The sequence below is a fragment of the Micromys minutus genome (assembly GCF_963924665.1).
Source record: "Micromys minutus genome assembly, chromosome: 13".
Taxonomy (NCBI): domain Eukaryota; kingdom Metazoa; phylum Chordata; class Mammalia; order Rodentia; family Muridae; genus Micromys; species Micromys minutus.
Window position 1 is genome coordinate 13224804 of NC_137982.1, and position 22568 is coordinate 13247371.

At 49.6% G+C, this 22568-nt stretch overlaps 1 protein-coding gene across 4 annotated transcripts in view; it reads right to left on the minus strand.

The window, feature by feature from the left end:
- Nucleotides 1–699: 699 nt before the first annotated feature.
- Nucleotides 700–22568, minus strand: part of DENND1A (DENN domain containing 1A) — a 460146-nt gene continuing 438277 nt past the window's right edge. For 2 of the 4 annotated variants that reach the window (XM_080927210.1, XM_080927209.1), the window contains 4 exons: nucleotides 17626–17714; nucleotides 6566–6694; nucleotides 3700–3958; nucleotides 700–2872 (listed from right to left, as the gene is read on the minus strand). In XM_080927210.1, the coding sequence (XP_080783336.1) occupies nucleotides 1658–2872; nucleotides 3700–3958; nucleotides 6566–6694; nucleotides 17626–17714 (1692 nt within the window). In that variant the 3' untranslated portion in view covers nucleotides 700–1657. The remainder of the gene's footprint in view (nucleotides 2873–3699; nucleotides 3959–6565; nucleotides 6695–17625; nucleotides 17715–22568) is intronic. The other 2 variants (XM_080927212.1, XM_080927211.1) reach the window with 1 other exon arrangement.

The following is a 22568-nucleotide window of genomic DNA, read 5'->3' on the forward strand; positions in this document are numbered from 1 at the left end:
AGGGACAGGGTCAGTGGCTCAGAGCCTCAAGTGTGCATAGGCTGGAGTACAGTGGCCTCTACTTCTGCAGGATGGCTGGCAGAGATGGAGAAGTACCTGCTCAGGCTCCCCTCCTGCAGAGCTCCTTGAAGGACTCAGAACTACAGCCTTCTCCCCGATTGTACTGACCACATAGAGAGTTCATCATTGGGATTTCAAATTCTACCCAGTGAAATGGGCAGATGACAACGTGCAGTGGGCCATCGGTGCATGCTGTTTCCTAGGCTGACACCTCGTCACCCTCCTGAGGCACTGCCTCATCTTGGGTGGAGCCCAGAATGCCAGGAGGCTTCCCATGACATGACCCAGGGGAGACTGTTTCCCAGCAGCTGAGCACACCCCAAAGATAGGGCCCTGGGGGGGGAGGGGCTCATCTCTGGCCTAGGCCTCAGGGACTCATAAACAACCCCTCAGACACAGAGAGGGTTCATAAAGTGACAGGGACCTCCAAGGACCCCACCCCTTTGTTCCCAACCCCCAGAAACCCTAGGGTAGGCTGTCTGACCATTTACACATAGGAAATGAGAAATCAGGTCAAATGTGCACAATTTCCTGCATGTCTCTGATGGATGTTTTCTTAAACGGTTAGTCTGTGTTTTTACCTTGGTTTATTGAACGGAATCAATTTTCAAGATTCATCAAATCAATAAAGTAAAAAGGAAAAGCAAGATCAAAGAAACAATAACAAAACATTTCATTATAACTTTGGTGACTTGGGCTCAGGAATTTCTGCGCTGGCGAGAAGCTGGAGACAGTGGGGAGGGCTGGCTTCCAGACCCCCACTTGCCCCAGGCTTAGAGGCCACATGTATATTCACTCCATGGGGGAACCGGGGGGCCCACCTGATCCTCCCCTCTCTGTCTGTGGCAGGGAGCTTGTCCTTAGAGTTGGAATCTGGGTCACTGTTGCCCAGCTCTGCCCATGAAGCTCCGAGTGGCAGGAGGCTGACTCTGAGCTTTGATTGACATGAGAACCCAGAGGTGTGTGGGTGGCAGAGAGCTGAGGGCAGCTCCTAAGACTCAGATTTGGGGGTTCGATTATAAATTAGAGTTGCTGGTGTTCCCAACCCCTGGAAGGGCTGGCTGGAGCTGGGTTTGCTGACCATTAGGTCTCCAGACCCCTGGCCCTTCAGGAACAACTCAAGTTTGGTGGTTAGGCAAAGACTCAGGAAAGAGTATATTGCTAGAGAGGTTTGGAGATGACCACCAGGGAGAAATGCCAGCCTAGGAGTGGTCCTCATTTCAGCCTCCAAAACACCCATGTCCCCCAAAGATGTGCTTACTTACACAGGGTGTTACTGACATCTGCCCTGTGGGGTAGGGCCCAGCAAAGGAGGAGAGCTGGGCTTGAGAGCAGCCTTGAGCTTCTTGACTCTTCTTGGGCTATGGAAGGGAAGGTGATGGGACACGGCTGGCCCAGCTGACATATAGTGCAAAACCCACACAGGGTGCCGAGGGCGGTGGCAGGCAGCTCTTCTAGGATGGTACCATTCCCAGGGCCAGGCCTCAAGAGATGGGCTGTGGAGGAGAGGGGCAGAGAGAGTTCCTTTGCCCCAGAGAAGCCTGGTCAGAAACGGGACATTGGGGAGGCACGGTACTGGACAGTGGCAGAGGCCTGCTCACTCGAAGGTCTCCCACTGCCTGCGGAGCTGCTCCACCGAGGTGGAGGCTGGAGCCAGGGCTGGGGCTGGGCTTGGGCTCACATCTTGCTTGGTTTTTCGTAGCAAATCCTCAAAGGGGTCTCTGGCCTGTGCAGAAGCAGAGGGCTGCAGGGTTGGCTGTAGACTCTGGGGTGGTCTGGGAGGCAGCAGTGGGGATTCACCAGGCCTCAGGGCCAACCCCTGCTTGGCCTCAGCAGCCCTGGCACTTGAGCGGGCCAGAGGTAATGTTCGGATCCTGGAGGGGTCAACAGCTGGGGGCCCAAGTGGCTGCAGGGGACTAGTGTGGGCACCCATTGGGATCTGGCCAAAGAGATTGGGCATAGAGAGAGCAGAGAGATTAGGCTGAGACCTGTGAGGGGCATAGAAGCTAGAACCAGACAGTAGAATGTTAGGTGCATATGCCGGCCCCAGGGATGCTGGAGGCGTCCCAAAAGGCCTGGCTGGGGTAGAGCCCAGGGGTATGGTGGGTGGCACTACTGGCACAGATGGGACAAAGGGATTGAGTGGTGTCTGTGCAAAAGGGGTGGGTGTCAATGTTGGGGGGAAGCTGAGCTGGGGGGTGAATGGGGTGGCTACACTGGGAGTAGCAGGATGTGATGGGACGGTGCTGCCTGTCCAGGCTGTGTTGAGTGGGTCCAGGAGAGCAAGCAGGGCATCACTGCCTGTGCCTGCAGCTCCTGGGGCTGGGCTGTGTGGTTGCACAGGTTCTGTGGGGCCTTGGGGGACAGCTCTGGGGAGCAGTCCTGACAAGAGGGCTGGGCCCTGAGCAGCTTGTCTTTCCCGGTCCATCTGCAGTGGCTCTGAAGAAAAGTCACCAAGTGGGACGCCAGCAGCCTGGAGCTTGGCTGGCCGGGCAATGGGTGGTGGAGGCACAATGCCCAGCTCAGGGGTCTTTCTGCCTTGTGGCCTGGGAATGGTGATACTGCCTGGAGTTGGGATAGGAGTCTCCTCCTTGATGTTGGGGCTCAGGATGCCCTCCTGGTTCTGGGATCTGAGAGGCAGGGCTGAGGAAGTTCCAAGCAGAGCTGAGGGCTTCTCAGGAGAGGTCATGGAGGGCTTGCTGGGGATGGCCATGTCATCCTGACCCAGACTCCAGAGCTTAGTATATGGATGAGCAAACTTCAAAGCTGCAGCCATGCTAAGGCCCCTCTCACTTCTGCACAGGTCCAGCCTCTGTGGGGAAGGAGGGAGGAAGTGATGACTACTGGTTGGCCCAGGCAACAGTACAAAGTATGCGTTTGCTCCCAACCCTTCCTGTATGCCAAGCGCATAGCTCCTGGGACTGGGAGGAATTGCAGTATTCAGGACACCTACAGAGACCCAGGCCTATCTACCTGGACTCCAAGCCCTACTGTGTCCCACAAAGGGAATGCAGAGGAATCTCCCATCTTTTTTCAAAAGCCTATGCTTACCAAGCAGTTTCAGGAAGATGTCTCCATCTGTGGGCCACCTAACAAGGGCTTGGGCCTTTTAGCAGTTCAGAGATTGCGATATCTTTGGTTACTCACAAAAGAGCAAGTGTGGCTCTAGGCCTGGTGGAAGGCACATGAGCCAGAGAAGATTTGAGTCTTGACCATGCCTGCCACTTGTAGGCCATTTGACCTGTGCTAGACTAGAGCAGCTTCATTCCCAGCAGGTGGGATAATCTATGGACCCCAGAGAGGGGAGGTGACTGATAGTCACACTGGGAGAACCAATCCAGAGCTTAGGAGTTTGATCCAAGGAGCCCTGGTGGGCTAGGACAAGCCTGGCAGCAGCCAGCTCTCAGATAAGAATGGAGGCAGGCAGACACCCCCTGCTGTGCTAGCAGGATAGCTCCTCAAGATAGCTGGCAATACAGTGAGCTGCTGGAAATGGGGTGGGATTGAAGTATTGACTTAAGACGGGTGGGGAGTGTGGGGGTGGAATGCCCCATCTTCCTGATCCCTTCTATAGTGATGTGGAGAACCTATTCCATCAGGAGACACCCTATCAGCTACTGTGCCCTACTCCCACCATACCTGGTAATCAAAGCTCCCTGGCTGTTCCCGCAAGTCTTTGGGGGCCCGGAGATCCTCCAGGCTCTTGGCTTGGCCCAGCGGCTGCAGTGGTGCCTCCATGTCTAGGCTGCTGAAGACATCTTCTAGAAGGTCAATGCTGGCAGCTCGGTCAGGTGGAGCAGGAGTAGGCCCCCAGGGTCCCCGAACTAGCTGCTCTGGACTGTCAGTCTCATCACCTTCTGCGCTGTCTGATTCTTTCAATGTCCGGTATGGCTGTGGCCTAGGAGGAGACAAAGCTAGCTGGATTTTCTTCTAGGGAATCTGTGGGAGCAGCAAGTGGCCCTAGCCCCTGAGACACCAAACCCCAGGACCAATGTTTTGTGGTTCTCCTGGGGCTGGATTGGGTTCTTCAGTACAATTGGTGCCTTGGATGGGATGCTGCAACTCTCACTGTCTTTTGAGGAGATGCTGAAGTGCCCTAGGCCCCAAGGTCTTTGTTTGTAACACAAACAAACCAGGCAGGAGTGCAGGGGAATTGCAGGTAAACACATGCATTCCTTTGTCCCATCTGCTTCCTGAATAGTGACCAACCTTAGCTTTAGAGTCAGGTCCAGAGCATGGCTAACCAGGAGCCCTACCGTCTCTAGGAAAACTTCTAGGCCTCAGCTTGTACGACTTGTTTGAGCCCTGGTTTCATCGCTTGCAGGGGAACATGGGTGAGTCAGTTAACCTTTGTAAATTTCAGCTGCTCAAGTGGTGGTGTGGTTCCATCAACAAGCACAGAGGGTATGCAGAGACTGGTGCAAACCACCAACACTACTCATGGCTGCCACCTGCACTCTGAGTTCTGTGAATCCACACATCACAACTTTTCGGGAGAGCTGGGTGTAAGTAACAGCTGGTTTCTTTTGCTTTCCTGCTGAGCCTGAGGGCACCACTGATCTGTGGGGAGGCAGCACCCACCCTGAACTCTGGTGAAGGCTGGCCAGTGCAACGAATGCCTCTCTTCTAGGGTCAGGCTGGCTGTGCATATGGTGCTGGTGAAGTGGGTTGCGGGCTCCACCTGCTGGTCACAGGTTGACACCAAAGGCCCACTGAAAGATTAGGAGGTAGTCCCAACTCCATTCATTAGACTTTTCTGTCTGGGCCTTACACTTCCCCTACCTTACAGATGAGGACAAGAAAACCCAGAGAAATTAAGTAAAACAATTCTGTGCATCAAAGCACCCAGCAAGGAGTGGAATGGAAGTGAAGTTTGAGGATCTCCAAAGTCCCTTCCTCTCTGACCAAGGAACTCAAGAGCCTTTAATCTAATCTTAGCACAAAGGAAGGGATAAAGAGTCCTCACTTCCTAAACACAAGTTAACAGTTGTTTTTAACCCTTTATGTTGTGATTAGGATGGAACAGCTCCTTTTTAAACACACAGGAAGTCCTGAACTGGCTTTGCATACAGGCTGAGGAAATGAATTTTATCTTTGCTTAAATAACCAGACTCTAGGGGCCTCTGTGTCTCAGTAGTAGAATGCCTAGCATGTGAGGGCCTGGGTTCCATTCCTAACATCATAAAACCGGGAAAAATGTCGGTCAATCATCTAATTCAGAGGTCTGATGGGGTAAGGCCTAGGGCAGAGTCAGTGGGAGTCACCCAAGTAGGTTGCTGTTCCTGCAGGGTGAGTGGGGGCTGCCATTCAGATGAACATATGTTGGTTCAATAGCTCTTTCTGTTCTAACTAGTCATAGCTACATCAGCGGACATATTAAACCTGTGATGGCACAGACATTCCTGCTGGGGAAAAGCTGGTTCTTCAAACATTTAAAAGAAAAAGATCAGAGAGAACAGAATTACTGAAAGGTGTGCGTGAAGCTCAGGGAGCTTGGACTAACAGGGACGAAACACTGCCACTGTCCCAGTGAGCTGGCAGCAGGGATGAAGGGGCAGAGCAGCCTCGACTTAGAAGGTCTAGAATGAAGCCACAGCGAGAAGATCTGATGCTGGGAACTTGCTAAGGGGTCAGAGAGCTGGGAGGGCAGAGTGGTGGGGACAGTGGAGGGAGACAAGGGCCTGACTGGGAAGTAGCCAGCAGCTGGTACTCTAGTAGGTTGTGGGCACATCTCTGAGGCTCCTGGGAAGTCTATTTGTATGTAAGGTGAGCCTTCTTTTCCTTGAAAAAAATGCTGTTTGAAATTTGTATGTAGCTTAGGTTATAAAGTAATATTAAGACAAAATTACGTTTAAAAGACACAGGTAGGGCTGGGTGGCGGTGGTGCATGCCTTTAAACCCAGTACTTGGGAGGCAGAGGCGGCGGACCTCTGAGTTCGAGGCCAGGCTGGTCTACAGAGTGAGTTCTAGGAGAGTCAGAACTACACAGAGGAAAAAGAAAAAAAGAAAGAAAGAAACTCAAGTAGACAATAACATACACACACATACATATAATACATATATACATATATACATACACACATACATACATACATGCAATTAGAAAGGATTGTTTATATAGCTCAGACTGGCCTGGAACTTGCTATGCAGGCCTTTTACTTAACATCTGCCTTCCTCTCTCCATGTCCTCCTAAGATGCACTGAGAAAAGTAGGGCCAGGAGTCAGGCTTACTGTGGTCACCAGTTCCACTGATCAAGTCATTTCCCCTTGTAGGGAATGAGGACCAGTGTTTCAGTCTCACCTGTCACCTTTGTTGTCACAGCCCTGTGGGGCTATCACAATAGGAGTCTGAAAAAAGGCCTGTAGACATGGTATCCACCCTGCAAGTTGGTACCCAGGAACTTTTCTCCCCATGGCAGCAAGCAGCCCTAGTCCCCCATGCTCCCCACTGCACCCAAAGAGTCCCCAGGCTGAGCCTAAGGAGCTGGAAAGAGGAAGAGAGACCATTCAAAAGGAGCAGAGAAGAAAAGGCTTTCAGTGAAGCCAGTGCTGGGAGCCTCTTCCCGTCGGCATTCCTCATCAGAGGAGTCTTCAGAGAGGAAGACAGCATAGTGTCGCAAAGGCTTTACCAGGCTGGACAGGAGAGAAAAGAAGAGGCAGTTAGGGTACCATGAAAGCACAGGGTGAGGAGAAGGCCCCAGGGTATCTACTGGGGTGTATGCCTTTAATCCCAGCACTGGTAGGCAGAGGCAGGTGGATCTCCGTGAGTTTAAGGCCAGTCTGGTCTACAGAGCAAGTTCCAGAACAGCCAAAGCTACACAGAGAGACCCTGTCTTGAAAAACAAAGAAAATTGGAAAAAACTGCATATGTACTGAGCATGTGTAGTCATATTGTCATCATGTTCTTCCTCAACACAGCTCAACGCCATCTACGAAGCATGCATACTGGATTAGGTATAAAAAATGTAACCTAGAGATGGCTTAACGTGTACGGGAGGGTGTGTATGGGTTCTTAGCAAATATACCATTTCACAGAACAGCCTGAGCATCCTGGGTTTTGGTACCCAGCCCTGGTTCCCTGAGGATACCACATCCTTCATCTATTTGTGGGAAATTGCACAGGAGAAAGACAAGAAAAGCAAGTGCTTAAATCCCAGCAGTGGCTAGTGGGATTGTGGGAGACCACACCTTCTGTTTCTTTTTCTTTTTCTACAGCATGCATATCTCTACTTGAGTAATCAAGAGGGAAAAGTTAAGGAAAAAGTGAGCTATGTGGAAGCAGCCCCTGAGAAGACCCTTTTCTGATTAGCTGCCCTCTCTGGAGTCTCCCTCGGATGCTTCTTCAGAGAGTCTTTTTCATCTGTGATGTGGAAATTAAATATTCATTGTTATAAAAAATATATCTCCCTTGTCAGCCACCTGTGTGCTCTAGCTCTATAAACAAACACACACACAGCCCAGAGTCCACACACCTGGCTCCTATCAATTATATACTGACCAGCAGTGCCCATGAGAGGTCACAGGCCCAGGAGAGAGTCCCAACTGTGGTAGGTTCAAATCCTGGCCTCACCATGGATGCTGCTGTAACTTACACCTCTGCCTCTATCAATGACTGGGCTCACTGTGAGGAGACCCAAGAGGGAACAGTGAAGTTTTGAGGAGACAGTGAGGAGACACTGGGTGTCAGGCAGGGCCACTTGCTCTTAGGAGTACTTCCTGCACTCTCCTTGTTGGAACTCCTTTCAGGTTTTATTTAGGGAAGGGCAACACATCTGAAACAAGTATACAAAAGTCTGAACAGGAGGCTGGGGAGGGCCCTGGGGTGGCCAGTGCTGAGATCCCCACTCCTAGAGCTTGTTATTACTTGAAAGTAGTTCCCAGAGCCACCCACAGCCTCAGCACTTCCAGCAATACACCCTCATTTTCTTCTCTGTTCCTGTAGGCTGGTCATGAGTTATCCTCAAACGGCAGTGGAGGTTGTGGGTCATGCACCAGGAGGTGGCAGGGGCAGGGCTCTGAGAGCCTCTACTTGTAGACCACCTAGATAGCTAGAATGAGATGGAGGACCAGCAGTGGAAGGATGCTGATAACAGAAGGTTCTGCACAATGAAACGTGTCTCATCTGGTCTGGCACAAAACTAGGTCTCTGCTGCTCTCATCGCCAATGAGGCTAAGTAGAAGGGACAAATTAATCTACTGCAGAACGAGTGAGGAGAAGTGCTCAGATGCTTGAGTAACCTGCTCCCCCCCCCACACTTATTGCCTGGCTTTCTAGCATGGGGCAGCTTCTAGTTGGTATGGGCAGGAAGCTCAGTGTTTTCACTCCAGTCTGGGCAGCTTGAGGTGCATGATGGGTATGGGTGGGTTGCAGGGACAAACCCTGAGGACCCTTTCTACTCCAGCACTTCAGCTGGAGAACCATTTCTGACAGACACCCTCTGCCACTCAGCTCTTGTGCCTGTCTATCCTCTTCCATCTTGAAGACCTGATCTAAATATCACCCCCTAGGAAGGACCTGGCTTTCCTAGCTCTCCCTGGCTGTGGTTCTGGGTGCCTCATGGATCCCAGTTAATTTGGAATTCTGTTCCTGACTGAACTGGAAGCCAGGGGCTTGACTGTTGCTGCTTTTTTTCCTCCTGGGGCTCACATTAGTGGGATGAAGGTTTGTGGTTGAAGAAACGAGGGCTGGGATGCTGGCGATCTCCTCCTCTTCCCCTGGAGCACCTAACACACCACACAGGTCTTTATCACTTCAAGGCTCTAATAGATGCACCTCCTCATTGGATTCCCTGAGATGCTCAGATACAGGGTATAAGCAGAAGCCTCTAGGCAGAATTCAGGTCAATACCACAGGCACTGGGAGGCCCTGGGGTGGGCAGTGCTGTGAGTTGCTGAAGGCAGCCTGTTATTACTCGAAGTGGCTCTGAGCACAGCAATCTAATGTGCAGGACCATCATTCTAACTTGATGGAGTCCACCTGTCTAGTCATCTTCCCATTTGTCTGAGCACCTACCTATGCCAGGGCTCTCTTTGCCTGTGTTTAAGCAGATCTAGTGCTAGCTGGGCAATGGGGACTACTGAAGAAACACAGACAAGTGAGTAGATAACCAAGCCAGGAAGAGACTAGAGCCACTCTAGCTCAGTTTGTCCTGAGAATCACAGCACTGACCGTGGATACACACAAGAGAATATAAGCCCCTGCCAGAGTCCCATAGCGTCAAGTGCTTGGTGACCCTCAGATTTACTGTGAACGTCTCTCTGACACCCACATACAGCATGGGTCCCTTCCCTAGCATAGATCACATGGTGGCTGGCAGTCATGAAGTCTGTCACATTCCCAGAGAGCTTTGAGCCTTTGTACTGAAAGAACTTTGGTGTCATTAAAGTCCGGGGCACCCAGGAGCTCCCAATACCGTGAGTGCAGGAAGTAGGAGGGAGCTCTACTTTTCAGTCTACAAGCTAGCTTCCTCTAGCTGACTGGTGGCCAGGCCAGGTGCGGGTGTTCACGGCACATCATTATTTCGTGAGTGACAGGGCAATGGAATGAAATGTGCCATGTTTTTAGTCACTCAGAATGTTGTCGTGTCCAGGCCATAAGGATGGTAATGACTCAAAAAAGAGCTCACATGCGATCTATTCAATCTCTCACTAACTCTTCACCACAAAGAAGCCAAAGCTCAGAGAAGTGGAGTGCCTTGCCTGGGGTCACACAGTGCTGGAATGGATTCTGGCCTGTCTCTAAACACCTGTTTCCTGGAGCTGAAACAATGGGGTGAGAGGTAGGGGGTTTCCCCTTCTACTTTTAATGAAAGGTAAGGTTTCAAAATAAACTTATTTAAATTCAGCTGCTCATGTTCTCCCGTGAAAGATACAGTCAGATATTTGTCAGGAATAAAGGATGAACCATCGAAAACGTCCAGGTTTAAATTTTTTATTAGCTTAAGGCAGAATATAAAAAATTGTACCTCTTCCCTCATTAACCCAATTCAGCTACTACCCTGCAGTCTGCCCCCCACCATTTGCCTGGATTTTATTACACATAAAGGGGCTGTCTGGGAAAAGGCAGACCTGGCTAAACTTGGTTACCCAGCAAGGGCTGTGATGTCACAGCAAGAGAGAAAGGCTCTGTCCATCATGGCTTGGGCCTATCATCCCGTTGCCCCTGCCTTGTCCACCTGCAGTGGAGTTCCCTGCAGATGATCTGGAGCCCTTTCTAATGTTTGGTTTAATGTGTTGCTGGTTAGCGTGCGTGTGTGACAGTGGTGACAGGAGAGGCTGTTCTTTTTAAATACCATGTCAGAGACACGGCGTCAGGAAGCCGGGATGTGCTCTGTGCTCTCTGCTGCTCCAGGATCGCGCTGGCTTATTTTTTAATGAGGAAGATCTACATCTTGAGAGTTTTTTATGTGTCACATCGCATGGACAAATCAGCCGCACGTCATGCTGGCCTGAAATGAAGTGCTGACAAATGTAGATGTTTCAAATTTAATTGACATTTAAATGCACTTGAGATAAAGTGGGAGGAATCATCCAGGCCTTGGTCTCCTGAGGTAATGAAGGGACATTGTGACCATTCTAGAAGAATCATTTCACTCTGGCACACAGGGTCTTTACTTTGTAAATGCTCTGGTTACTTTGTGTTCCTTGGTGATGACGCAGCCCTGGTGGGGGTAATGTGTATAGAAAGACACTGGACAAGGCCTGCCTATCTACTCTCTACTTCCTTTCCTTTTTTTCCCCCAGATATCTTGGCAAAGTTCTTAGAATTTGGTTCTCTGAAAATGCAGATGCTGTCTTTCAGAAAGTCTGAGCAGAAAAGTAAAATATTCACCAAGGTCTTTGCCTGGTGCCTACAAAGTTCTGAACCCTCCGCTGCTGTCCGGTGCTGCTTCATAGGATGATGCCAGGGACTTCTATCCCGGTCAAGGATGAAGAAGTGGTCCTACTCTGTCTGTATCTCAGCACATGGGTGTCATCCAGTCAGCCTTACCTATAGGTTCCAGATTTGTTCAACCCCATGATATAGGGCCATCCCTCACCTCACCCCCCAGCCACAAGGTTGGCAGTGGCTGAAAAAGCAGAAGGGGCTTTGAAGCAAGGCTGAGCACTTTTGGGAGCTAGAGCTGTTCCTGAAAGCCAGAGAAAGGGCTAGAGTGCTCATAGAACTAGGTGCACAGGGACTGCTGTAGTCAGTTTCATGGATATCTGATGAGGAATGAGGGTCATTGCCATCACCAGCCACCACCAGGACCAGGGTATTCTGCTGTCTGTGATCATCCCTACTATCATCAGCAAGAATCCAGGCCTCTACACTCCCCTGGAGACTGGCTCTGGTAGGAGACAGTGGGGATCAGGGGTACCCATGGCTCTCAGATGAGGCTCCCTGGACAATGGTGTAGACTCCACACTTGGATCCTAAGCAGAGTGAGTGTGGCTTGATGGCCAGGGTGCCTCTAAGAGCATCAAGGACGGGGGTGTTCAGGAGAGGGAGGACCTGGGATTGGGAACCGCAGAATAGCATAAGGACGGATGGCTGGGCTGCCATCAGGAACAGGAGACTTTTTCAGTCTCTACTAATGCAACCACTGTGGCCATCCTTCCTTCCAACAGAATTCTAATGCTCACATGGCATTAGACTTGTGGTCTGAGCATGGCCTGAGATGGTCCTTGCCAAGTTACCAGGTGGACACACACAGGAATAAGACATTGTTACTCTCTGGGGTGTGGGTGGGAGGGAAGGTGGAGATCGGGAGAGCAGAGACACCCACTTCAGCCCTTCACTCTTAGAACAACTATGTCTGCCTCAGGACCATGGCAACAGTGGGCAGGAGATGGGGCACTAGCAGTCCTAGGTGTGTGACTCAGCCCCAGGGCAAGTTGTTCCACTTGCTAGAGGGCTGGCTCCTGTGTGTTTGAGAGGGGCTCACACTGTCCTGGCTGGTCTCAGGATGGTTAGCCAGGATGCTCGAGGGGGCTGGGAATGTAACAAGCTTTTAAGCCAGGGTGGCAAGGAATGTGTAGGAGGCTGGGGTCTCAGCTAAGTGACTGAAAGGCTGGCTCCTAGAGGCTTTCCCTGAAATGACAGCAGATGGGAACTGGCCTGTGCGTGGGGAAGATATTGTGAACGGGAGTGCAGCTTTTCTTGACTAGACTTTGTACTCAGTTACATAAATAGCCACAGAAATAAACGGGCTGCTGCTGTCTCCAGTCACCATTTGCCATTGTCAGTGGGGGTAGAGGTGGGGGTGGCAACACCGCCAGCTTAGACATTCTTGAATGAGGGCTCCTGTTGGTTCTTGCTTTTCTAGTCCTGGTTCCAGTGCCTCATCTGGCTTCAGGCTTCTCTTTGTCTCTACCACTCAGACACTGGGGAGGGCAGTAAAGTCAGGTCAGGGGCCTCTCACTCTGCTAATTGGGTCTGTGACCTTCTGTGAGGGTGTTTGGACTTCTGGTTGCTCAGGCAGTGGGTATTGGCAGGCTGCCAGGGGGTAGCACCAAGACAGCTGCCCCTGCCCCCTGGGGCCCAGGCCCAGCTGGCATCCTGGAGACTTGCCGCTGGGCTGGTGGCAGCTCCTAGCTCTTGCAGGGTCAGAGGAGACGAGGTGCTAGCAGCTTTGCAGGCACATTCCTCGCGCACCTGGTATATAGTAAGTGTTCACTAGGTGTTTGTGGTTGTCTGCTGGTTGATCTCCAGGGTTAGTGGACTATGAGTGGCAGGCATCTGCCTTCACCAGCACAAGTCTGGATAAACACTCGTTTGGCAGTCAAAGTCAAGGTTGAAGTACACAGCTTCTCCTTGCAGAAGCTCAGAGAACGGGTATGTGCATGTCCATGTGCACATGCGCATAAGTGTGTATGTTTGTGTGTGTGAGTGTGCATATATATCTGTTCACACTGTGGGCTGGGGTACAGGAAGGAAAGTCTGTAGTCTCATGTGATTATCTGGGTATTGGAGGACTGAGACTGGCCATTGCTGAAGAGGTGAGAAGGAATGGGAGGTCATGTGTCTCCTTAATTTAGGATGTGACTGTGGCTTCTCTGGATACCCTCAGGTGATGGGCTGAGATGCCACCTTGTTCATGGGGAAGTCCATCTGTGCACTAGGCCTCTGTCAAAATGACTAACTCCATCGTGAGGGTAACTCTGGGCTGTATAGGAGAGAAAGAGCTTGGCTCTATTGAGATCCAACACCAAGGAATGCGAGGCATGTCCATCGTACTAGGGTAGCTTGTCTTCTGCAGTGAAGAGGAAGTGTTCTGAGATGCAGACTTTGCTCATGGTCCTCACCAAATGCTTCTGGCAATGGCTTCTGATCTGTTTTCACCTTCTAAGGCCTTGGTGCAGGGGCCACAGAGTACATGAGACAAATGCAATTGCACACTGCTGTCCCTCAGTGCACTTGGTGCAGACTGTGTGCAGCCAGCACACCTGCAGTTGTCCCCATCTAGAGACATTCCAGTGCTGCTGGCTGTCCAAAGCCCAAGGGATGCAGACTTGGCAGAAGGGATGAGGCGCTGTTGTTCCTGTTCACTGAGTTGGACAGGACAGACATCTTCCTCCAGCACTGATGGGTGTATTGGCTTAGTCATCAAGAAGTAGAATTGAAGCCCAGCTCTGCTACTAACTAGCCGTGTAACCAGCCCTGCTACTAACTAACTAGCTGTGTGCCCAAGGGCAGGATTAAACTCTTGAACTTTCATCCATTAACATGAAACAGAGCTCAAGTTCCCTACTTTCCAGTTTCTCATGAGAATGTAATAAAATGCCATGTGTAAAGTGCCTACCAGCACATAGCCCACAGCGAATGGTAGAATTGGTTCCATGTCTTATAGTGACAGAAAATGAGAGAAAGCTCAGCAATCAGGGGTAATACTCCAGCGTCTTTCTTCCTTTTTTTTTTTTTTAAGATTCATCTATCTATTTTATGTTTATGAGTCTCTATCTGCATGCACACATGTATGACAGAAGAGGGCATCAGATCCCAGTATAGATGGTTGTGGGCCACCATGTGGTTGCTAGGAATTGAACTCAGGAGCTCTGGAAGAGCAGCCAGTGCTCTTAACCACTGAGCCATCTCTTAGCCCCCAGCATTTTTCTAATGAATGAAGCTTGGGAACAAAAGCTAAAGGTATAGTATAGGGGTAGGGTTAAGCAGAAATACCCCCTTCACACCCATGCCTGTAGTCACAAATGACATCAGTCATCAAGATACAAGGGACAACAACTCTGTATGGTTGGATATCACAGACTGAGGAGCTCCAGAAACATAACTAGGTAAAGCCTGATAGGTTCAGGGTGAGTGTGTCTCCTTCCGGACCTCTAGGCTGTTTCTAAGGCATTGTACCAGTCTCACAAGCAAAATTGCTTAAAAAGGGAGATCTGCTGTGAGAGGTAGGCAGGCTTACAACTCCCTGGTTGGTTGAATCTGGGTTCTTTATTAGTATGAGGGAACTTAACTACTAGGTTGTGGCCAGCAGAATCTGCATCTGCTTGTGACTGGGAAAACATACCATGCAGTCTAGAGAGTTTGGAGGGTAGGTGACTGGAACAGGGCACTTCCGGTCTACTGCCATCTCCAAGTCTCTAAGCTCAGGACCCATAGTTGGCCCCACTGCTGCACCATGCAGATGACCAGGGGCTATACACAGATGATGTCCCTCTACATTCTCAGTCTATATTCAGTGAGGACTGCTGCCCTGATCCTACTGCAGCCTTCTAGTAGGGAATATGAGGGGACACCTGGACATCACTGTGCTCATTGGGTCCTTGTCGGTCATACATGTGTGGAGGCCAGAGGCTAACATCACATGTCCTCCCCCACTGCTCTCTACCTTGTCATTCTGAGGTGGTCTCTCACTGAACCCACAACTCACTGGTTGGCTAGACAGTGCTATAGTCACATGTGCTCTGCTGCACCCAGCTTTTGTGAGAGTACTGAGGAGCTAAACTCAGGTCCTTATGCGACTGAGCTATCTCCCCACCCCTTACCCTCATGTTACCTTAGCGAATGGTGATTGAAAAACAGACTGTTCCCCCTAGAAATATTTTGAAGGGCTTATCTAAGTGATAAGAAGCAGTCCAAAGAGGCTAGGAAACTAATTCAAGGAGGAAATTTCATTTTGGGCAAATGTAAGTCAATAGATGGATCAACATAAGGAACTCCCTCTGAAGGCACCTTAGTGTGTGCCTAACATGTTTTCAGAGATGTCCACTGAATGAATGCACATATGAATGCACATAAGGAGCAATGGACAGAAACATGTCATCAGGAAAGGAAGAAATGGACCTCAGCGAGAGTTGTTGGCTACTGCTGGAGCTTGTGGACCTCAGAGTGTTCAACTTCTAAAAGGTGCCAATGTGCTAACCAGAGATATCTTTTGAATGTGTCAGGGACAAGCAGGAAAGTTGGACAATGGAGTCATCTCTTCAGCTGAAGCCCCAGTCCTCTAAGAGCCCAGTATACTTTGATATCCCTAGCAGAGATAAAGAACTAGGACTCAAGACAAGTCACAGTGGACAAAAGAGCCAGGTCCTGAGACCATGTGTGCCACCAGGAACCACTTTTCACAAAGATCACTAGATACTGGCTCCTGCCTCCTAGCCCTTCTTCCGAACTCTCCCAATACAGCTGACAGATTGGTGGCGCTGTTTTTCTTCCCTTCCAGAACAATATTTGAGGAGTCTGTTTTATTAAAATATTTTCCGCTGGATGCTTCCTATGTTTCAAGAACTTCGCCTTGCCAGCTGGAGCTGGTGACAGTTGAGAGAAACACATCCAAGTGCTGTTGTGACATGGCATTTGGAAGTGGAAGAGCATGGGGGGGGATAGGGGGCGGCAGCATGAGAGAGATACAGGAAAACACCCGGGTGGCACCAGAAATGTCATTGGCATGATGAGAACACAGCCTCGCCTCTTCCTCATTAAGAAAATGTGAAGAGAAACCCTAGCAATGACGTCTTAGAACATCCCTTGCTACCCGCTGGCCAGCCTGAGCTGCAGCGAGGTGACTTGATTCCTGTCACTGTGTTTGCAAGCCCTCTGAACCAGCCCCCACACTTTTGCCCAGTTCATTTCAACCTGATGCTTTCTGGAAAGAAATCTAAGACAGACACATTACACGAAAATTCTGAGTGAGGCCGACCCGGCTAAGGCAATTACCAGGAGGAGCTACCTTCTTGACACAGCCGGCTTTTTGCACACACTAAAGCATTACTCCTGTCACTGGGTTTGGAACAGGAACAGCATAAATAAATGTGCTTGGCGAGTCCAATCTCTAATCAGATCTCAAAGTAGGGAATGCGTTTTCATAGGATGTGAACTGATGTCAGCTGTGTGTGTGTGTGTGTGTGTGTGTGTGTGTGTGTGTGTGTGTGTGTGGTATTATGGAAGAATACCTTTAGTTTATGACTCACTATCTACAGGTTCGTGGCCTCTATCCCAGGACACTTAGATCAGCCATGAAGAGGTAGCTAATTCCATTCCCTTCAAGAGAAATCTTTAAGGCAAGAGGAAACCCAGAGCCATGCAGCATTCTCACCACAAGGGGGCAGTCATAATCCATGGCAAAGGAGCTGTTCCTCAGTATTCACACCTATGTGTGGAGCCCAAGTTAAACCTGCCCCAACTTCAGGTATTCCCTCTTCAAAATCTCACATATCCAAGCAATTCCAGAAACACACACACACTTTCCTACTCTGTTGTTCTCCCTTAATGGTAAAGACCATTCATGAAGGCTGGTTCTATCATGGGAGAAATGAAATGCACAGAGCTAGGCCATAGCCTGACATTTTGGAATAATTTCTCTATTTTGGCACCAGTTCTTTGTAAAGAGAGGCATTCTTCCCTTCCACATAAAGGATCTTTTTTTTTTTCTTTTCCCCTTCAGTCCTCAAACAACCCTAGGCCAAGATGGATCTGTGATAGCTTAGGTATTTCTAAAGATATCTAAAGGAAGCTGGTGAGTAGCTAAGCCTAGGGCAATGTACACCAGGACAAGGAGAAACAGTGTTTCTTTCTCCAGGTGTTCTGGAGTTGGAACTATCTACAGCTTTTGACCCTGCACAATCCATCTCCCCATCTACCTAACAGTCAGTCAAGATGTGACTGAGGCTGGGTGCCCAGAGTGCCCAGAGGTCAGGGAGCAGTTTGAAGCAAAGGCCTAATAGCACAGGAGCTATGGCTGAGGAGAGACGACAGGCAGGCTGTCTTCTGGATAAGCTCAAGCCATGGAGACTTTGAACAGCAGCAGGCCTACAGTGGGGGTTGGCCTTGCAAAGCAAGTAGCCTCTTTGGCTAGGACTCTACATCTTCTGTGTAAGAGGCCTGGGTCTTCTTTGGAATGTGGCTGAGTGCTTTTGGGCTACACCACTCAAAGCACAACCCAGGTTACTGACTGACAACAGAGGCTCAGACTCTGACACCAATGATTAAGCTCTGTTCCCTGTCTGGCCTCCATATTTGACACCCGCTCAGGATTTCAAGAGGGCCTCCAAGAGGAGGGCTGGGGCTACATGCTTGGTCATTGGGTTCCTGGGGAGAGATGAGAGGGAGCAATAGTACTCACTGCTCAGGGCTTGAGACAGAGGTCCTCCGGCCTTCCACAGTGATGTTGCTCTTGGGTCTTCTGACAACATGTGGACGAGGTGGTCGTACCTAAGGGTGAGCATGGGGAAATCCCCAAAAAGGAGTGAGTGATAAAGGCCCCACAGGTCCACTGTGAACATTTGGATAGATAGCCTCAGAAAGCTTGGTTACAGGTTCTCCAGGTCCAGGCTACCATGATCTCCTACTCATCACAGAAACACCACCACTTAACATACAGCACATGGATATGCTCTGTGGAATTTAAGCCAGGGAGGCTCTCCTCATCTGCAGACCCAGTGGCCTCTCAGAGCTAACTGAGGTGTAAACAACATGGGAGGCAGAGCACCGCCACCCTATTCATGGAATTCAGAAACCTGTGTGTGGAACAAAGAGGTTCTACTCACATTTGCTTGGGGGGGGGCACATACTCAAAATACTCCTTTACAGCTGAATTACAGGTTTTCCTCTCTAAAGGGAAAGGGAAGCAACTAACAGCTTCACGGAGTGCTCAGCAAAGTCAACCTGCTTCTCAGGGTACCATATGCCCTGTCTTCCAGTAGGGCGCAACTGGATGCTGTACAAAGCACAGCTTAGGAGTGGCAGTGACAGCTTCCTATATTCACTCCCTATTATATGCCTATGTGGGTATATGGGTTATTCTGAGCTGCTACCTCTGAATACCTCAATGAAGCCACAGAGGAAAGGATGCCCCTTTCCTTGTCCCATCAGAGCCTGTGGTGGATGTCAGGGTGTGAATTTCTGGGTACTCTTAGAATGAGTCTCATTTGGTCTTATCAGTACTATGTGGCTGTATGTGTGGTACTATCACCTCTGACTACTTCTAATGTCAAAGAGATTTGGGAGAAGAGCTGAGAATGTCTCCCTCTGTGGCTCCTGTTGCTCATGCAGACAAGCCAGCATAGAGAACGTGCATTCTCTGTAGCTGCAATGAGACACTGGCTAGCAAGACGGGAAAGACAGTACACACACTGCATTACCTACTGCTCTTCTTCAGAACAACCCTCCTGCTGCCCCATCTCTCACCCCCAGCAACTGGTGGGGGACATAGGACAATGGTTTGGGAACAAGATTACAGACGTTGGCTGCATACAAGACCAATCTTGATAGAGTCTCATGGAGCCCTCAGGTTTGCGCATGTCTGACCAAACCAAAGATTTTCCTGTGGAATGGCCAGTCTGAGCTCAGATTTTTTTTTTTTTTTTTTTGGCAAATCAGAGATGTGGTAAAGGCCAAGAACATTTCATAAAACATGCTGTCTTCTTCCACGGGGCTGTTGTTAAGACTTAACCACAGGGTGTGGGTAACACACTGGCATGAACATGGTACAGAATGTGGGCCCCAGAAATGCTTGCCTGCTTCTTTGTGAACGAGATGCCCCCTTTTATCAATAGCAAAGGAAAGGGAGGGAGATGCCTGTAAGAAGATAGATTGCTGATAGTCTTAATCCTTTCAGGCATCCTGTGAGGTGCCTGGTACATAGTGGAGCCTCAGCAAGATTTGTAGACAGGCCAGTGTTACTGTGTGGAATCTAACAGTGGTAAATTTGGTTGTGGTTGTCATTGTTATTAGAAAGGTGCTTGCCAAACAACAGACATTTAGTCAACATTTGCCAAACAAACACATGGCTATATCTGTCTCCATTCTCATATAGAGCTGGTTTCCCCAGCAAGGCCCCTTGGATCCCTGAGACTCTGCCTGCAAAGGAGGAGAATGCAGCTGGGTGGAAGAGCTCTCCTGCCCTTGCCAGGGACCTGGGGACTGAGTTCAGGAAGGTCAGACATTATGGCCTGTCAGCTTGTCCCACACAGGGCTGCTCCTTACTACAATGAAGACAGGTTAAGAATGTGAACTTGCTACTGAAATGGGGGGATTAAGTTTGTGGCAACTTCAACTGAACTTGCAACGTGGTGAAACATGGGGAAAAAGAACAACAGAGCTAATTAGACGAGCTGAGCTGTCAGAGTGCTGCTGAATGGCTCAGCGCCAACAAACAAAAGGAATGGGTTGGCAATCAGCAGGATCGATGGAGGAGACTGCTTCATTAGGGATGATAAAACAGACAGAGGAGGGAGAGGAGCGAGGGGTGAGGGAGGGTGGGAAAGACACAACAGACCAGAGACAGTCACCCCTGTGGTTACAGACCCACCCAGAGTCACACATTCCTCACTGGTGTAGGATTATCATTACAGACAAACACCAAAATGCACCAGGGCTTGGAGGCTGCAGTGTATATACAGTCTCACAAACAGACATCCACAAAGGCATGCATAAGAGGGAATGGTGCGCTTGCTCACTCTCTCTTTCTCTTCCTCTCTCTCTCTCTCTCTCTCTCTCTCTCTCACACACACACACACACACACACACACCCTATGCAGTAGCAGGACACAACCAGGCCTAGACACACACAGGCAACTGGTTTAATCAAAGACAATGCATACAAACCCTGGTGTATTTTAGTAGTACCATCTCTCTTCTGGGCTGCTTAGAAAGGGTGAAGTCTGAGTGGAGGGGAAAAACCATTCTCATACACAACAGGGGCTAGCCCACCATTGCTAAGATCTCAGCAGCACCAAGGGAGAGAATGCTAAACAGGGCTTTCCAAATCTGTTCGGGGGGACTAGAGGGGAAAGTTGGGAAGCCAGCCAATTCCCCACCGGATTCAAAACCTGAGAAATCTAAGTCGGCAGGGTTAAGTGTGTATTGAATACAAAAGCACCAAGTACATTTGATTTTAATGGTGAGCAAGAAATAATAAATAGAGAGCTTATAAGGTGCCTCATATGTGAGCCCACGGCAGCCTGCCGCTCCCTTCTCCCTGGTGGCTCCAGCCACTGCCCTTCATCCAGGAGACACCAGCATGATTTTCTTCTGTTCTTTCCTTCCCCTTATTTAAAGTGACCCCCCCCCCCCAGATCCTCTGGTCATAGCCAAACTCCAGCCAAAGGTGCCAGGCCACACAACCCCTCTTGTCAAGGCTGAGTGCCTACCATCTCATGGCTTTGCCACCCAGGCCAGCAGCTGTTGTGCTTAGCCGTGTTTATAGTCAGTGACCTGGCAAATCCTCACATGGATTGTCAGGCTGTCCTCTCCGTGGCCCTTAGGAGTTCCATGCTACAGGTCTCCCTGGTTTCTTTCCATCCAGTGTGGACTGGTGTTTATGGGACATGCTGGCATGAATGCATCCAGAATAAGTAATAGTCTCTGTGACCTGGGGACCCTGAACCCAATACAACATATTTTCTAGCCCCCTAGCTGTCTCTCAGTGGTTATGCTTGCAGAAGAGGCGGAGCCCAAGAACATGGCCAGTGAGTCACCTCTTGCCCTGGCTAGGGGCAAAGGCAGACGCTACCCCGTCTTCTTTGGAGGCAACATTGCTTCCTCAAGTTCTCAGATGCTTGGGTACTCTACAGTTTACCCAGTCCCCACAATAGTAAGACTAAAGTCCACAAGAGCTGTTTGTGGTACTTGAGTTTTCTCAGAGAGCTACCACGCCTTGAATAGCATTGAACTCCTGCCTGTCCTGGAGCCTTGGCCTCTAAGGCTGCCCGGAGATCCCCAACAGCTACCTATGGCTGTCAAAAGCCATCTGTTGAGAACTCAAGAGGTAGGTCTGGTCTCAAAGGCCAGCTGGTCTCTTACTATCTCTGTGGTCCTGGCTATGAACTAGGAAAATGATATCTGCCTTCTGTCAGCTGGAACAAGGACAGATGAGATACTGGGTACCTAGCTCAGTCCTGAGCACATTCAAGGGTGATCATGCTTCCCAACTCTTATTCCCGCCATGACAGAATGCTGCCCAGAGACCTCACAGGAAGCCCATCTGGCCAGAGTTCAGTTAAGTTTTTTCACCTGAAGTCTCTGTCCCAGTCCTGTGTGCTGAGCTCATCTCATTTCCATGAGACAGACAGAGGCTTAGGGAACTGGGACCTACATTTCTACAGTTTGGTGATCCTTGGTAAAGGTTAAGCTACCAAACATCTTTTCTGAAATGCTAACCACAATATTTAGTACATAGCACTATACTGTGAGGCCCAGGTGGGATGAGGTCCCCCAAATAACCAACAGTTATCCTAGGTAAATAATGGCCTGTGGTAAACCGGGCCATTATTTAGAAGTGGTAAGGTGGAAAACCTATTAGAAAAAGTGCCTTCCAAATATCATCTATGTTTACCTTTACAGAAGGCCATTGTAAATGAGGGCCTGGTGTAAAAAAGAGGAGGGTGGGTCAGATAGCTTCGTCCTTGCCCAATGTCATATACCCTCAGCATTCAAGTTCAGTTCTGATGAATTCCTAATCCGCACTGGTAGGGTCTGTACAGAGACATCCACTGTATTATATGAGGTTTGACCCAGAAGTGTTTCCTGATCCCCTAATGTGTCTCTTTGCTGCTTATTCCTTCCCTCCAATGCCAGGAGTAGAAAATTCTAACCCGTTGGCAGCTATGCCTCCTGGGGTTTGATCACATTTTCATAGGGGTACTAGATGGCTCTACCACCTTACATAGCTAGATGGTAGATTCCCAGCTTACAGGTGGAGCCATTTAAATTTCCCTTCCGTAACCCAAACCTTTAACTTTTGCACTCAATGGAAAAGAGGAAGAAACAGATCCACAGGACATCTGACATTTACCCAGACAGTAGCGACCCAATGGATACTGAGTATATATACCATGGATTCAAACAGAAATCTGGCTTAGGCTTATCCTGGCATAGCATGATCTTTGCGCCTTCATAAGATGGCTTTGGAGGGATGCACTGGGAAGGGCCTCCACACTAGTTTTTGAGGTTTCTGACTGTACCTGACCCCTGTGCCTGGTCATGGCTGCCTCAGACAATAGACTGGTAATCTTTCCCTTTGGAAGCAGTCCCCACTGAAGCATCCTAGAAGGTTTCTCACTCAGA